Raw genomic sequence first — 17,827 nt, 5'->3', positions numbered from 1 at the left:
AATAACAATAATTGCCTCTAAGAGTGTGTATGAATAACAAACATTCAGTCCTCCTGGTTTTGTTGTTTAGTTCATTTGCATGGAAACCTTCCCCACTGTGCCCCTTGCCTTTGCTTTAGCAGAGATTCTGCTTTTAATTGGACACAATATTCAGCTGGGTTCAAACCAAAATCTGTATGTAAAAAAGCTATACATAACAACCAGCTTATCCTGCAATCCATTAAAAATATCAAGAGAGTGTCAAATGAGATTATTTCAAGCGCTCTCCTGCATTCATAGGAAAGCAGATTTATTGCACTTGCAGAGAAGTTCTCAGGTAAGAGAGATGTAGGTGATAGCATTGAGTCCTCTTGGTTCTTCTTCCTGCCTACAAACTTGGGGTGAAATATGAACAAATGTTTTCATTCTAGGTGAGGATTTTCATTATTTCGTTCACTTAAAAAAAAAAAAAAAAAGCTGTTTTCACATAGAGCAACTTTCATACGCTCCCACTCCCACCAAGAAAATGGATAAGCAACATGGAGACTTTAGGTTTCTCCTTCTAGCACTTCCTAGGGGAAATTTCCCTGGACGAAGAAACCCAGCCTTATCAAGATAACGATTTTTTTGTGTGTAGGAAAGTCTTGTAGAACTGTTTAATGGAAGAGAATATGGGGGAATAACTTCAACTTTGGCAGCAGGGAAAAACAATACCTTTACAAGTCAGAGGCACGCTCCCTAAGGATACGTATGGATTTTTGAAGGGCAAGTCCTTCTGTGAGACTTGTCTTGCTGGCTGCCCCACAGTGACCTCATAAAGCATTCCCAGAAGAGTCCTTGAAGTAACCAGGCTCCAGCGTGACTCCCACGACAGCCCGCCCCCCCAGAGAGGATGTACACCTAGCTCCTGCACTGCTAACAGGTGTCAGGGTGAAGCAGCAGCATATTCTCCTGTATCAGGTAATGAATAGCCTTTCAATTTTGTATTCACAGCTGTGCATCTTCCTTTGGACCACTGAGTACAGCTCCAGCTCAGGTTCTTGGTGAAAGGTCTGTGCTCGCAGAGGCCATGATTAGTGGCCAAATGAAACAGTCTCAAAATTGCTAACTTTATCCCATTTTACTGACGATCACACTCCCTTAAGTGTTGAAAGTTTGTTGATCCCAAAGGTTTGGGACAATAAGCAGAAGTTACAGAGGTCAAGGTGTTTTTCTTTAAAGCCTTGTTTCTAGTTGCTTACAACTTTCAGCTCCCAAAATAAATGAGCTGAAGTTTGGCTCTCTGTAGATAAAGACATTTGCACTATACCAAAAGGGTTCCTACAGTTCAGAGCAATTCCTCTGCACCATGCGGTCTTCCTGTAAGAATTAATCACTGGTAAAGCACAGTGGGGTCTTTCGGTGAAAGGCGCTAAACAAGTAAATTGCAATTTCCTCATACAAATTCCACTTTTCAAGATTTTTTTTTTCCTACGAGAGAATTTAAATTAATTGAACGTTAATATGGCTCAGTTCTAAAGCAGATCCTTAGCTGATATAAATTAACATAGCTCTGACTCTTTTTTCCTAATCCATACCTTCTTGCCAAGCCAGGAATGGATCTTTGGTGAAACATAACCAGGACAGCTACAGTTAGCAATAAATGCTTTTCCTTCAAGAAGGTTAAGGACCCAATTTATTTTGATTTTGATAGTACTTGCTCCAGGTCTAGAAGAGGAAGCAGAGTTTTATTTCAGTATCCCAGACTTTGTCCACTCTTAAATGAACTCAAGCATTTATAAGAGCCTATGGCTTGTGGCTTCTCCCAGCTCATTTTCCCTGGTGTATCATCATAGAGCTATGCAGGGAAAACATAAAAATAAATAATTAAATGAATAATGACCGTGTTTGGATCTAACCTAGTTTGGGAATCCCTAGGATGCAGCAGAATTGAACTGGCTACCCAGTTCCAGCTGTGTAAAAAAGCCCTGGCTTCTTTTTAAGCTTATTTATATACAGATCAAACAAACAGACTTCCAAGTGCTTTCATTTAACTTTGATGCCAAACTTTGATGTCTTCACCATTTACAGTAATCATTTTTATGTGCACTTTTTTTAGTCCAAAATGTTACACATAAAAAGACCAACTTCATTTGAAATATGCAGCATTTTTGCTATTCAAAAACTCTGCATTTTTAATTTGTTTCTTATCAGCAGAGTACTTCTGGGGCAAAGAAAGAACATCAAGTTTTTAATGCCGTTCAGTTGATTTAAATTAATATTTTATGTTTGTATTCAGAAGAGCTGGCTAATAGAAGGGCTCTGACATTTTTTCCAGACTTTTTCTGGCATGTCTTATATGAAAAGCAATGGTTTTTTCTCAAACGTTTGGTGCTTTATTCCATGATGAGTCCCCAAAAGATGACATTTCTACACAGTTTAATCCACTAGGATCATTGCTCATAAGCCCTGTGCCCAGACTAGAGAAAAGCAGTACCCCAGTGTCTCGAGAATAATATATCAGTCCTTTGCTTTAAATGTAAAGGCCTATTTTTGGGTGCTTGCACTCTCTCTTCCCTTCCCTCCCACCAAAATAGGGTAGCATTTTGCTCCCTATTTCTGTATTTCCACCCAGCCCTTTTCCAAGAACATAGAAAGCCAGAGATATGAGTGAAGCTTTTAATGAAAAGGGGGCTGAATGATTTCTATTGCATTTAATAACCACTTCATCACTGTCACTAGATGAAAGTGCTGTATTGGATTCCATAGCTGACAACAGTAGTGGGGCAGAGGATAGTCTTCAATTAGGAAGCTATACCCCTCTCTGTTTAAAACTGTTGGAGGAGGGCAGTTTTTGAATTTAGCTTTTCACTGCAGAACACTCTAGCTAGCTCAGAGGCCAGTAGCAGTCTAGCACCAGCAGGATGCAGCTCAGCTTGTATTTATCACTGTATTTATCAGAATTAAGGTCACAGTGATATCACGGTCGTATTGCCCAGGAATCCTCAAAGATCCTGCTTGAGAAGATAGTAGTGCATGACTGCTAAGGAAGCTGAGAACTTTTCCAGCAGGCTATCCAGAAACTGGCTGAGCTTTTTCTGCTGTACAACTTAAAGACTCAGAATTAACCTATAGGAATTGCCAAACACAGAGACAAACCCTGGACTTCAGCAAAGAGAAACAGCTCTTTAAGTTCGGATTCCTAATATCCTACTCCTGTGTAAAGCATAACAACTAACCTTCAACTCACTGAATCAAGAACATACCTTCAAGAGGAAGAATTGCTACTTTTCCTGGCATACTCACATACCGCACCAAACATTTTCTTCCTTTGTATTCATGTATATACTGTTATAGGCTTAAACTTCCCCATAGGCACAACTACTCTGAGAATTCAATAGGCACAGAAACCTCTTTTTGAGATCCTCAGTTGAAACTCCTGGGGTCAACCCGGACCGGCTGTGCAAATGAGTCAGCAGAAGGTCACCACCCTCTTATGCAAAGTATTAACTATGATGCTCTGAGGCAAAGAATTTTAGAAATGCTCTAAGCATTAAGTTTCCTATCACTTTGGTTAGCAGAAAGTAACTGAACAGCTCAGAGAGGATTCAGCATGCATATAAGCTCTCAGGCTATTCCTACTACAATTATTATGGTCACTGACTGGGTCTACAAATAAAGTCTAGAAAAGGAGGGAACTTAGAGAAGAAATGTAATTACATAGCTGAGTCCCACGCAGCACAGACCACTGCGGTGTTATCACCACATCTTTACAGAAATAATCCGTTTAGGCCATTATCCAAGAGGATAGAATACAGGGGAGAAAGTTTTCCTCTCTAGGGCAGATGAAGGAGGAGAGCACTGAGAAGCAATCATTAGTAAAATAATTGGCTGCCTGCTTTGCACAGTTGCCACAAAATGTTTGTGCTGTCAGTGCCACGAGTGTGCTGGCCTGCCAAAGTCAGAGCTCTGCCAAGCCTGCTGCTAGGGCTGCTGTTGCATTTCACCTTGTAGGAATATGATGCACCCCTGGATCATCGTCCCTATTCCCCTGCTGTTCCAGGCATGACATTGGGAAAATATACTATTGGCCTCCTTCCGAAACCTAGAATTTTGGCCCCAAATATAACATCTCAAACCTAGTTTTAAAAAGTGGAGGTATTATGCTCTCTGATAAAGGATCTGAATTAAATATTTAAAAAGTATTAATGTATTGAGTATATTTTTAAATGTAATAATAAGTCAGTAGTTTCTGTATCAGAAAACAAGAAATATTTAAAAAGTAACTTACCAGAGAGAAATCATATTAAAGGATAGAGTCTAGCAAGGAAAGATGTGCACTGCAGAGTAACTTATTTACATGCTTCATGTGTAAAGAAAGCTACTCAGAACACAATCCTCAAAGATGCTGCAGGCGCCCTGCAAGTTACCAATACTCTCGGTTTCAGTGGCGTTGAACATACTCAGCACATTGCAGGATTTACCTCTACTGGCTATCTGATTCAAAAGCCAAACTGTTAAATTTACAAAATCCCTGCATGGTAGATCAGGACATGAGAAGATTGCCTACGTTGCTGAGACATTAAGATTATCAAATGAATAAATCTAGCAGAGATAGATAAAACAAATACCCATTAAAAATATAAATCTCTCAACACTAGCAAAAGAAATGCATTCCCAGCACAGACTCTGAAAATCTTCAAAAAGGCAGACATAGCGAGAATCGGAACAGATGGAGAAGATGAACACTAAATGCTTTCCAAGCATCCTTCCCCACAAAAGTAGAGAGCATAGCAAAAGAGACTGATAGCAAAAGAAAAATAAAAATGAAGAGCATCTTTGAAAATTCTAGGACTCGAGAACAGGTAGGAATCTCTGCATTGAAACGTGACATGCTACAGACCTTTGTAGCTATTTAGCCAATAGTTTAGCTGGTATTGCCTTGTTCTCCAGCAGAAATTGCCACAGACTTTTTTAGGTAAGAAAGGTGTAACTGTACCACACCCCTTCCCCTTAATCTTGACTCCAGGCAGCCCATGATAAAACCAAGTTCCACATCATTTTATCCCTACCACCCTTTGCTGACTTTGAGTCACCTTCCCCTTTTAAGGGCACTACATTTCCAGTTGTTTCACATGCAAACGTCTCCAGGAATGTCTCTTGGTCGAGAAAGTGCCATTTGTCTTCCCTCACTCAAACGTCTACAACCACATTTCTACATTTACCTAATGCCCTGGCCACACTTAGGATAAAAAACTGAGCAACAGTGTAATTTTATTTTTTTATTTAAAATTTAATTTTAAAAAATAGTGTAATTTTTGCTTTTTTTAAAAGGTCGCTGCCAGCAGATCTCAGGATGCTTCCACAATTCACATGAACAGGGCAGACAATACATAGCTAACGCATAGGCACAGTTATGCTATTATAACATAGTTCTGCTACTCTAATATAACCTCTACGTAGAACACATCCCTGGTGACTGAACCTTTCCAGCTCGAGGTTCAATATTTCCCATTCGTCATCTTCTTGCAAGAACCATGCCACAGGTTCAGGGCACGTCTGTCACAACACAGAGGGCTGCAGGTTGCTGCTTGCTGCCTGTGCTCTGAGCTGAGAGAACATAACATGAACTCATTCACGGGCCTTCAGACAACCTCACCCTTAGCAAGGCAGGTTCTTCTTTAAAGGCAGAGCAACATTTAGTCTTACTGAACTGTAACACATTCCACCTGGAAAAAAAAAAAAAAAAGGACTTTTAAAGAACAGGAACCATAAGGAAGAGCTGAAAGCTAAAGCCACATAAGTTATAATAAAATACAATGACAAAAAAAAAAAAAAAGTAGTTGCTGAAAAAAGATGTCCTGAGAAGCAGATATCCCATCCTCCATTCTGCACCACCACGGAGCTCAGCTGCATCTTCTTTCTGTTGAGAGCTTCTTTTCTGATTTACAGCCCTGTAAGAACTTCCCAGTACTCTTTACTCCGGGAGAGATGGTAGCAGGACGAAGTTCATTATTAATAACTTAATTAGCCATTTGTGGGAGTTTCTCTGTTTGTGCCAACACTACCTTCGGAGTTTTAGGACACACGCTGTGTAAGGGGAAACAGGACTTGTATGCATGCTCTCCAGCTGTTCCATTACACCTGATTTATAGCATGACACTACTTGTTCTAGCCCATAACCTTGAGCTTGTAAACTACATGGGAAAATTTACTAACTACTGAGTTCATCTTAATGCACTATGGGGAATTTTAAGCAGGGAAAACTAAGGCAAGGAATCGGGGACATCTAGAAGAGCTGGTTTTGAACAGCAATACTTTAATGGCCCAGTGCAGCATGCTTCAGAGTCCACTCCATTTTCTTTTAATTAAAGCTTTAATTTACATGGCCAGCATACGGTACGGGCCTATGTTTGTCTTCCTCTGAAGAAGATAATCGACAGGAGAGATGTAGACACCTTTCACTACTTCTTAGCTGCACACATTGATAGAGTTTAACCACAATAGCGTGTACAAATGCTTTTATTCCACTCTTAGCTAGCCTAGGAGTTTGATTAATAACAGAAGCCAGAAAACTGTTTTGCAGCTCTTCTATTGGGAAAGAAAGAAAGATCATCAGCCACAAAACAAAACAATTTTCTGATAGTAAAGGAGTCCTCATTAGTGTATATAGCAAAGCAATGAGAGCGGGAACACAGGTGCCAAAGGTACTTACTGCAATTTTGGTGAGCAACCTAAAAAGGAGCAGGGAGTTGCGTGAACATCAGGTAGAATGCAAGCCAACACCACTCTCTCCTCACAGACAGAGCAAACTGCATACTTGGCTCCATCAGAAGCACGGCCAGCAGGCTGAGGAAAGTTATCCCCCTCTAGTCAACACGGGTGAAGCTGTGCCTGAAACATCGAACTTGGTTTTGGGTTCCCGGCAGCAACAGAGAGAGGGAAACTGGAAAGCGTACAGGTACGAGGCCTAGAGCGCTGGGTTTATGAGAAGAGGCTGAAGCTAGGCATGCTCATCTGCCACAAAGGTTAACACGATGGTCCAATAGCAACAGGACAGTCACAATGGGAGAGTCAACCATGTCATGGTAACACCAGGCAACAGAACAAAGGACAGCAACAAAGTACAGCTTGGGAGATTCAGGCTGATCTTTGCAAGAAGTTTGCATAGAGCGAGCAGAACAGTATCAGTACAGGCTACCAAGTGGCGGCTGGATTTCAATTTTTGCAGGTTTTCCGGTGTGGTTAGACAAAGACATAGGTGACCTGATGTAGTGTTGACAATGGTCCCACTCCAAGCTAATTTAAAATAAAAATACCACATGAATCTACAGTTTAAGGCTCCAATTCATTATTTTTCGTGAAGGGAAAAAGGGAAAAAATCTAGGTTCACATATGACAAAATTAATTCTACCACACAAAACCCAACAGTTGTACTATTGAGCAATACACGGCAGCAGCACTCACACATGTGCTAGCTAATCAGATGCTCTGCCCCACATTGCCTTTAATTGCAAGAATGCTCAGTCCTTCAAGTGTATTTCATACTTTCAGGTTCATTTCCCCAGTTAATACTCTGAGGTGGACACATAATTTGCCCAATATAAAGCTACACTCTCCTTGGCTTGTTCTGCTCAATGGCAGCCTGCCCTCTGTATTAGTGTACAACTTCCTTGAAACAACAAGAGAGCATTGATGTTATAGAACAAATATAAAATTAGCTCTGCAGTTGCTGACTAATCCCAAGAGATATCTTGCTCCTGAAACTTTCCCATCCTTACAAATTATTTTCCCTAGGTAAGGCCCCAGCACACAGTAACTGGTGTGATTATTATTGCTATTAGTCTTATTTCATTTAGTTAGTAATTATTTTAAATTACAAGACTGAAATACAGCTGGATAGCTGTCATTCAGCAATAAAGACTCATTCTTTGAAAAGTGAGAAATAAGGTCATTTTCAAGAGAACGATAGATCACGTGGTAAAGAATGTCACTTTGTTTACATGGTTCATTGAGGATATTAGGAGTAACCTTATTCCCATTTAGAGGAGAATTCTGTTTGCAAGTGACCTTCCAACATCCCACTGATGGGTTTTCACGAGGATTGACAGAAGGCAAAGAGCAATTCCTATTGTTCCTATGCTCCAGTGAGTGAAGGATTTCCCAAGCATCTCTCAGCAACGCTGAGGTGGCAGTACTGTTAGCACAGCTCTCATATTTGTGTAAGCAAAGCTAATCAGAAGATCTACGTTGAACGACCTTGGTCTAGCCAAGTTCATGTCAGGTACTGCAACACAACTGTTTTAACACCAGGCAGAATAGGCCCGGCTGCTCATTTACCATTCTAGCCCTAACACAGTCCAAGATCAGGGTCCAGTCATGGTTTATCACTCTCATATTTATCTTCCATGTTTTTGAGAAGGCTGATGAACACTTTTCAAGTTCAAAGGTAGATTTAGGAAGATACATAAATAATCTCCTCAGTAATTGCTCTGGAGTTCTAAAAAGGAAAACAAAACACATACAACACATGCAGGAAGACATCAGGTTGACTGAAGTACTTTGACTTCCTCATTGAATGCTTTAAAATGTTTATGGACAAGCCCAACAGCAGGTTTTTAAGTTTTCCTCAATTAAATCTCACATTGCTGAGCACAGCTCACAGTTCTGCTCTTCAGATTTCCCTGAAGCCTTACTACACCTTCACACATACTTGCTCCTCCTCTTATTTCTGCAATGTCAGCACATACACAAGTGGTGAGTTTACAGTGCCCCCAGATGTTACCAACAAAATTAGCATCAAGTAGAGGCCTAGGTGCCTCTCCTCCTCATGTCTGGTGACAGATCATTTAAGAATGCCCTTTTATCGGAGGGCACAGTAATAAAAATGATTATCATCTGATAAAGTACTGATAACTGCAACAAGTCTTTTTTTCTGAATCCATATAAAAAAATCTAACTGAAGACATACTAATTACTAAGAAAACACAGAATAAAAAAACATTTTATTTACATAGAAAACTTGATGGTATAAAGCTTTATCACAAGATTTTACTAAATTTTTATAAAGATTCAGGCAGGTTCCCATACCAATGCTCTGGCGCACTCATCACTGAAAACACTTCAGACTCTCTTACCCTCCTACAAATGAAAGACAGGGATCAAGTCAGTTCAAGCTCCTTATCTCACAAATCTCCCATTGTATTGTTACAGCCAAAGTTGGGGAGCTTCTTTAGCCAACACCATAAGAATCCACTGTGGGTTACACACCTTTAAGGAGGAAGAAAAGGGTACTAAGGTGGGGGGGGGATGAAAAGTCTGTCAAAAACGAATCCTCCTACTTTTTGTTTTTGAGGGAAACAGGAACGACGAGCAGCCAAACTAGAATGCAAGCATCCTGCCTTTTGTCTGAAAAATTTTAGAAGACCAAAACTGTTTGACTAAAGGAGTGTCAGGGCCACCTGCTGTATCATGAAGAAGCTGGAAAGGACAGTCACATTCTCTCTCCTGCTTCAGTTTTTAGAGAAAACTAAAGTAATAAATATCCATGTATGGATTCAACCTTGTCTGGAGGTCAAAAAGGGATCTGAAGGGAAATCTACTGTATGCAGTAGGAAGAGGCACTGGGATAAAGTATCTGGGAGCCAGGTTCTACATGCTTAGATGACAAGCACTGTTAAGCATGGATTATTTTGCAATTCTTTAATGTTTTCCCAAATCACTGACTTCCCTCAACCCCCCAGAATAAAAGTATTTAAAAGTTTGCTACAACTTTTAAGAGACTCAGTATGGCAAAAGAGTTAAGGGCAGCTGGCAAAGCAAAGTGCAGCTGTTTATCATAGCATACCAAAAACAGCTCCTCAAACACATCACGGACTACAGAAGTTTCTTCCGTCTCTGACACATCTTTCAGAGAAAAGTTACTAAATCCCTGCAATAAAAGAAGTAATGCTTCTGTAAGTGCACTACAGAAAAAAAGAGCGCAAGTAAGCACCTGTTAGTGATATGAGCTATGTGTGTACTTCTTGTGTAACTTCACAATCCCCTAGCACTCCCTTTTCTTTGGTAGCCCGAAGAATCAGCTGTATGCCACCTAAGACAGCAAAGAATTTGTTTCCTTATGGGAACTGTCCCTTGACCATCATTCAAGTAGTGATGAAAATAAAGCCATATAAGAAAAGCCACCACTAGTCAGTGTGGTAAAATGATCCAAACCACGTAAGCAATTCATCTCCCATTCTAATGTTCCCAGAATGGAAAAGGTCTAAATACCAGATTTTCATAAATAAGCAACTACTCATTCTGTTTTTATGCTGATGTTCATGATCTCTGGTCATCTGGGTTGAAAATTTGACTGGGTAAAGACAGATTTCTCTCTACTGACCTTTTTTTGCCCCCTTTTTCACTTCATAAAAATGAGATTGTTCTCAGAGAACTGAAAGCTTGGTTCATATATGCAACAAGCTATTCCACATTAAATCCATACAGCATTTTACTTGCCTCAGCATTACAAAAGCAATTTGTTCCCAGACACTACAGAATAATTAGCTCACTCTTCACCAAGATAAGCTTTCCTCCCTACAATGCCTGCTACTCTTATTGAGTTTCTACAGAGAACAGCTTGAGCTCCAAATACATATCGGACTATTAATGCCACGGTCAGAATCAAGAACAGTTTCAACACGCTGCAAGTTTTCACTGCCATGTCCCTCTCTGACAAACTAAACAATGCCACCTACTGACACTGTCAAAACCTGAACTTTTTTACTTACTGCCAGACACAATGCCTAAGACACATAACAGAGACAGTAAGGAATCAGCACTACAGCCCAGATAAAGGAAACCTAAAATGATGCATGATAATCTAAGATTGTTGCCAGCTTTGTTGATTGTTGAAATGTTGTAGCTACTCTGAGATGTCCAATTCTGATAATTTTACTCAAAGTCTTGACCTTGCAATCCATCCATTGTACATTTTTACAACAAAAGACCCAAATGTATATAACAAAAAGATAGCTGCATCAGTTTTGTGACACAAGGTTCCTGAGAAATTGTGTAGGTGCCCTGTATGCTCTAGATTTGATAGCCCAGACAAGCTTGAATGCTGTGGTCCAAGTAACGCAAAAAGTAACATCTGTTGCTGCGGTTCCAAGATTTTTCTCTACCTATTGCTTGAAAAATAAGAAAAAGCCTATGGTCATTCTTGCAGAATCCAGCTTCAGTAGCACTTAAAATATACCCAACACATGATTTTAATTATTATTTTATGTAACTACATTGTCAAACAAGAAGTACAAATACAGTCACAAGAGTTTGTCACAGCGTATGAACAAGTGTTCTATTTCGCAGCTGTTGCACGTATTCTTTTGCTTGATCAAAACCAGTCTTTCGTGGCTCTGGAGGAGGAGGAGGACCTTCCACCAGCTTCACAAAGTAGTGGCACCTGACTAATTTCATGATGCCAAACATGCCTTTACCATGGTAACGGATCCGTTTCACATATTGGCCTCTGCCTGTTAATGACTCAGCTGAAAGAAAAAAGGAGGGGGGGAGGGAGAGAAAAGGCTATTTAAGTCTCAGAATAAACTACTACATATCTGCAATTGAAACATTGCCTCAGTGTATTTTTCATGATTGCATAGGAAAAGTTATTTCCATTCATGATTCTCCCCTCCAGCTTACATTACTTTTAGCAGACTACTGCTAGAGAGAAATCCAAGGGTTGAGTTAACGCTCTTCAGGAGCGCCAAAAAGGTGTATTTAGAAACCATTCACATGAATATAGAGCAAACGAGAAAACCAAGCAAAGCTAGATAGTTAGACGGAAAGCTTACTAGCTTATACAGCTCTTACAAATGCAGTACTAATTCCATTGCTTTTTCAGTACTTTGTCCCGTCAGTTCCTGAAGAAGTCTTATAGACTTGATTTTTCCTCCGCTTGACCAATATTGCATTCATCATAGGTATTTTCATTATCTACACATCCAGTCCTGCACTAGCAAATAAGCCTTCTTTATGGCAGAGGCCTGGAAGGGTCCGAAGAATTCTTATCAAACCTCTACAATCCAGGTTTCTTTAAGCTTATGAGGTGGGTTTGATAACGCATCATATTTGGCAAAATGGCAGATTTTTTTTCTTTGAGACTGAAAACACCTATAAGTAAGCATTTTTCTAACATTTCTAGGCAAGGAGGTGTGGTAGTTTTTACAACCCTATTCCATAATTATCTGTAACTGATCTTTTATTATTAAAAAGTCTCCTGTCAATACCCATTTACTTGCACACAATGTTTCTAAGAGAAGCCTAAATTTCTGATTCTTCAAAAGTAGTAGTACTATTCCAGGACAAGTTTCCGTGACCTATGTTCACTGGCTGCATTAAAAAGAAATACCAGCTTACTTCCTGCTATCTTTTATACTCATGTCAAACAGCTTCCTCTTTGGGACTGTTTCCACACTGGGAACAGAAATTCTATTCACAGGTGAGTATCTTAAAAACAATGCATCTAGTCAATGCCAGAACACCACTTGTCAGAAACCAATTGTAAGAAACTGATGGTCAGAAAATCAGCAACCACATTAACTTCAGCTCTGCTTAAAATAGAAAGCACATGCCTTTAATGTTTTGCTAAAGATACGTTTAGCAGAAACCATCCATCCATTTCTACTGATCTGAAGCAACAGAACCTTTAAGAATAAACTGTTTCATCGAGTAAGATGATATTTTTCTGTACAGAAATATGAAAAAACTTACCTATATGTAAATTTGATTTGAATTCCACATTGTGATTTTTTACTGCCATTTCTTGAGCTTCTAACAAAACCTGTAACAAGAAGAAAGATAGAAGTACTGAGCGGAAACTGAAGCAGTGCTGTTTCTTATCTCTGGGTAAGATGGAGGAAATTGCAAGTTTAAGTCAATTACAGAAAAGTATTCTAGAGACATCAAAACTGTTAGAAAATAGACTTATCCCTTACATAAGCATGTTCTCTGCACACAGATTGAAAAGCTTCAGGACAACTATTACACTTTTAGGGAGGAGACGAAATGGGGAAGATGGCTCCCACCAGCAATTGTCAGTATTCCATCCATGGACCTTCATCTAATTAGACAGACTAGAAACAAACTTCAAGGTAGGCAAAAATCAACATATGCCATTCAATACTTTCAGCTAATGTTTGATTCTTCTTTGTTATTATTATGCCAGCAAACAAGTAATTTGAGACTCCTAACAACTACTGTGTATGAAAAACTTTTATGCCTTTACAGAACTCAATCCTTTCCCTGACACTATCCCTCATCTTCTGATTTTGAAGAACCTTTGAAGAACCAAAGCACATTGATATAGTGGACAGTGACAGATTCTGCATTATTTACTACAAACTTATCAAGCATCATTACAGAGAAGACGATACCCACACCGTATTTGTTATCATTACAAAATCAAACATTCAGCACAAGCTACTTCTGTATATCTTTAATTCACATTACATGAATGTGGTTTGAATGTGTTCCCAGTAGGCTTAATAGAAACATCTCCGAATCTCTGGTGACATTTATTGATTTAAAAGTTTTCTTGAAACTAGGAGGGTTAGAGAATATTACTGCATACCTCTTTGATCACCTTTGCTCCCTTTTTATCATTAAACTCCAACTGAGCAAGAGCCTGATCAATGGACATTCCTTTTATCTGCAATTATAAAGCATTAAAGTTAACTTTTGCAATTACATATATTTCCCTTCTCTTACTCAGAAGACAGTATCTAAATTATTTTACTACTACAAAGAGCTAATCAGAAGACTTTAGCTTCCTTAATTATCATCTCTTCAATGTAATACCTCACATACAGTGCTTCTCAACCAAATATTGAATGATTTTTTTTTTTAAGTGAAAAAACAGCCTATTACTCTGCTTCAAAGTTCCCCTTGCCATCTACCGCTAGGCAGAAATTAACATCAAAATTCTTCAACAGTGCATGAACCATGTATGATCCTGGGTACGCATTTGAGAGCATACTAGGATAAACAAAGCTAAACAAAACTACAAACAGCTGCTTGCCTGCACTAGTGCATGCTCTTCCTCAGGACTCTGTTATTAAGATGGTGGTTACACTGTGACTAAACTAGGCACTTAAGGCAAATACAATCAAATTTTGCATTCTGAAATTCAGTACAAAGATGTACTTTCGCTTACCAGTTTTGCCAGATACCACATCTTATCTTTGCTGTATTTTATGTCCCTCCGACAGTGATATATTTCCTAGGTGCAAAAAAAAAAAAGTTAGAGGATGTAATTTTGCTGTGAAAATAAGAATGAAGCATACGTTCACTCTGCAACATATGCTCATTCTAGGAATAAAAGAAGCATGGCTCTCCCTACTATACTATGGACACACCAAGTCAGGCATACCTTTGCCATTTTAAACTGAAAGCATTATACAAAAAATAGCACACAGTGAATTTTAATACAATCTTGTAAGAATTAAACTAGGTTATAAACAGAGGTCCTGGAAAAGCAGTCAGATTTTTCATCATCTTTTCTTCTCCTCCTCCCCACCTTTTGAAACAGTCTAAAACTCACGTGCCCATACAGTCTTTACTACTCTGACATCAAGTGAACTTACTGGGATAGCAACAAAACACTACTACCAGAATGAAACTAATTAGCTCTTCAGAAGTGAGGAGGGTTTCAAGTTTGATTGGCATGAAGAGTTATCTCCAAAGAGCCATTTAACATTATTACTGTACCAACAGGGAACAAAAGCAGCTAGTAAAATTTAACAGCAATACAAATTTGAAGGACATGGCATTCTTTATGAAAAGAATTTGATTTGAGTTGGTTGATAACTCTTTTCATATATATTGCATTAGTCACTATAGTTCACAGCTGTATTTCTAAGTTCTAGGCCATAATGTTGACAGAAGTGACAGGTGCTCATGGTCCACAAAGCACGTCAGAAAGAAAAAATCTGTTCTTTTGAGATGTAAATACGTTATTTTGCTGAGCAGTATGCCTAACACAGGACACAAGACGTTACTTCCCAATGAAGTACAATTATGAAAATGGAAATCAAAAATATCAGCTTTCAGGAATGATGAAATACTGAGTAATCCACCTAAAACTCTGCCAGGTTGATGTATAGAGAAAGCAGCATTGCTTATTCCCTCCAAAGGCGTAACACTTAGCTTTCATGAATGACTCGAAAGACTTGCTTCTATTCACACTTAATTGTGCTTCCCAGTTTTAAAAGGACCAGGAAGAGGAGACAGGGAGAAACAGGCTTAAACTTGAAGTTATCAAAACCTAATCCCATCAGTTATGACTACGTTTTAAAAAGCTGACCACGTCACTTAAGCTGACTTCCAAAAGTTCTCTTGCATGACCAGCAGAAGGCCTTCATTGAGGATACAGGTAACAAAAGGATTTTAGATTCTTTGCTTCAGTTTATGGTTTAGTAAACGCAAGTTGCTGTGCAATGGATGAAAGAGCAACAGCCCCACTGTATTGCATTTACAAAATGGTTTCCTAAGAAAAAAGACTTCTGCAATCACATGCCATGCTTTACTCATACGTCCATCCCCACATAACTTTAGAACCCTCCAGACCGTATCAAGCAAATGAAGCAACCACTGTGAGAGCAGACAACCTATGAACAGCTCCATTAAGAGGCAGGCTGCGGTAAGAGGCAAGTATCAGACCTCAGAATCTATAAGGCAGGAAAACAAAAAAGAAATGGAGAGCATGCACTATTTTACTAACAGTAAATAGGCACCACTAGTTCCACTACTAAAGAAAGTCACGTTTACAGCTTCATGCAGAAGCAACAATCCAGCTGTCTTCTTCCCTAGTTAACTGTTGATGGTATGTACAGGACAAGTTCATAATGATACATCCCCAACAACTTTCATCTCTTTGTAGTTTAGAGAAATTCTACAAACAGCGGATGGCATCTTTGCCATGTGCAACACATTAAGTAGGCGATCAGCTGCACAGCAACTTGAAGTTCCAATATAAGTTAGAAATAGAGGACATCCAGAGCAATGTTAACTTTTACAATATCGATATGCCAGACTAAAATGTTAAAAAAAACAAATGAATAAGCTATCAGAATAGTGCCTTGTGAAGATAACCAAAGACAATCTGCTCTGAAACTACTAAACATAAACAGATAAAGAAATTCACAGGTGTATCCTTACAGCTGGTCTGCGAGGTTCTCCAGGCAGCTGTGGAGGGTAAACAATCCTGTTCTTTTTCTCCCACTTCCCAAGTTTCTGTAGACATGCACTTGTGTGGATGCATGACAGAGGGAAAACACTACTGGATGCTAACCACCTGCAAGACAAAACCAGAGTCTTTGTTGCTGAACACAAGATTTCTTGCTGTCCAGTTTATCTGGAAAATTGTGAACTTACCCATCTTGATGAAGAGAACTGTCACATTTGAATACTTTCAAATAAAACTGTTCAAGTCCTTTACAGTTCACATTGCAAGGGCTTTGTAATTCAACTGAAAGCTTTAGACTCCTTAAAGCAGACCAGGAACCTTAAATGGCATTTGTACAGCATAAGATTCTACAGTTAACATCCCCTGATTGTCACACAAAGACACCATTACCTTTCTGGTTGGGTTCATTACTCACATAAACAATTCACATCTTCAGTTTTCCAAGACTAGCCAATACTTACTGAACTTCTAACAACAAACATTTTAACAGTAAAAATTTCTACCTTTTCAAGGGACTAAGTACTAACAATATTAGAAGCGTATAAGCATTCACCCTATCTGAAATTCGAAAGGGAAAATAATCTCAACTGCTTTCAAAATGCAATGAAATCACTGTAAGATAGCTGACTGCAAAAACCTTCCTACAGTTTTCACTCAGTTTGCTCACCTCAGAGACCAAGCTGCATTTTGCCCCCTGCTGACTGGACAGAGCAGCACCAGGCAGCCACAAGAAATAGACGAGATCAAGAGCACACACTGCGAGCTCTACTGAGGCCTGAACAGCTTTGTCTGGGTTGCCAAATGGCGTAAAACATTTTAGAAAGTGACTGACAAACAGAACACACTTATTAATTTCAAGAAAGCATTGTACACCTTGGAAAGCTTTCACATGGCATTAATATGGAGTAGAACATGATAAAAATTTAAATGTTACGGATTATTTTTTCAGTTATTTATTGAAAGTACAATTTAGCATCACCAAATATAACATCACCTATTAAAGCAGGACAGTACTTGACTAGTTCATGAACATCGTTTCGCAGTTTAACAACCTAACCAACAGTGAGGTAAGTACTGTCTTTCAAGCATCAGGAGAATGCACTAATGAATCTGACAGACTAAGGAATTCCACATTCTGTGCCTTAAGGCGATCCAGCCACATGTGGAGAGCCTCTATTTGTCATGTGGAGAGCAACTCTGACATGACTTTGGGAGAGCAAAGAGGACACAAACGCGTTACAAGGAGAAGAAAGTGACAAGCAAAAATTTATATACTTTACATGTAATTTTTTTTAAATATGTTTTGTGCTATATGCATAAGGCTTTATAGGACGATTCACACACAAGCAACAAGCGAGGGCAGCCCCCGAACGAGCCCCGGGGCTGGGCAGTGCCAGACACCCGCACTCACCTCTCCGGCCGCGCCCAGCCCAGGAGCCCACGCAGCCAGGCGCCACCTGCAAAAGGAAGCAGCGGGGTGAGACGGGGAAGAGCCCCCGGAGCCCCGAGAACAGCAGCGGGACCCCTGGAGGAACACCAGCCCCGCTCCCACCCCCTCACCGGCGCCCAGGGCCCTCCCCGCCGCCATCTTCCCGGCCGCGCTTTGCAGGCGAGGGGCGGGCATTTCGCGACGCTTTGCGGCGC

At 39.7% G+C, this 17,827-nt stretch overlaps 1 protein-coding gene and 1 long non-coding RNA gene across 3 annotated transcripts; both read right to left on the bottom strand.

The window, feature by feature from the left end:
- Nucleotides 1–252: 252 nt before the first annotated feature.
- On the bottom strand, nt 253–757 carry LOC121077981. Its single transcript, XR_005824400.1, has 2 exons — nt 694–757; nt 253–435 (listed from the first exon to the last, which is right to left on the bottom strand). It is a non-coding gene; the product is annotated as an uncharacterized LOC121077981 (long non-coding RNA).
- Nucleotides 758–11,214: 10,457 nt separating this feature from the next.
- Nucleotides 11,215–17,820, bottom strand: MRPL22 (mitochondrial ribosomal protein L22). 2 transcript variants are annotated; one of them, XM_040573675.1, is made up of 7 exons: nt 17,744–17,820; nt 17,595–17,640; nt 16,156–16,291; nt 14,153–14,218; nt 13,571–13,648; nt 12,712–12,781; nt 11,215–11,486 (listed from the first exon to the last, which is right to left on the bottom strand). In XM_040573675.1, the coding sequence occupies exons 1-7, from the start codon at nt 17,805–17,807 to the stop codon at nt 11,275–11,277; spliced, it is 672 nt and encodes a 223-aa protein (XP_040429609.1). In that variant the 5' UTR covers nt 17,808–17,820; the 3' UTR covers nt 11,215–11,274. The 2 variants fall into 2 exon arrangements, with proteins under 2 accessions (XP_040429609.1, XP_040429610.1); XM_040573676.1 differs by lacking the exons at nt 17,595–17,640; nt 17,744–17,820 and adding an exon at nt 16,851–16,998.
- Nucleotides 17,821–17,827: the final 7 nt, after the last annotated feature.

The sequence above is a fragment of the Cygnus olor genome, chromosome 14 (genome assembly GCF_009769625.2).
Source record: "Cygnus olor isolate bCygOlo1 chromosome 14, bCygOlo1.pri.v2, whole genome shotgun sequence".
Taxonomy (NCBI): Eukaryota; Metazoa; Chordata; class Aves; order Anseriformes; family Anatidae; genus Cygnus; species Cygnus olor.
The sequence above is the reverse complement of the archived record's forward strand: the minus strand, read 5'-3'. Positions and strand labels throughout refer to the sequence as shown.

Excerpts from the sequence above, each read along its gene's own strand:
- MRPL22 (XM_040573675.1), bottom strand. The coding sequence starts at position 17,807 with ATGCCCGCCCCTCGCCTGCAAAGCGCGGCCGGGAAGATGGCGGCGGGG. Across the intron at positions 14,219-16,155 it reads GAGAACCTCGCAGACCAGCT|GAAATATATCACTGTCGGAG; the intron begins GTAAGGATACAC and ends TTTTGCACCTAG. Across the intron at positions 12,782-13,570 it reads GAGCAAAGGTGATCAAAGAG|GTTTTGTTAGAAGCTCAAGA; the intron begins GTATGCAGTAAT and ends TTCTTGTTACAG.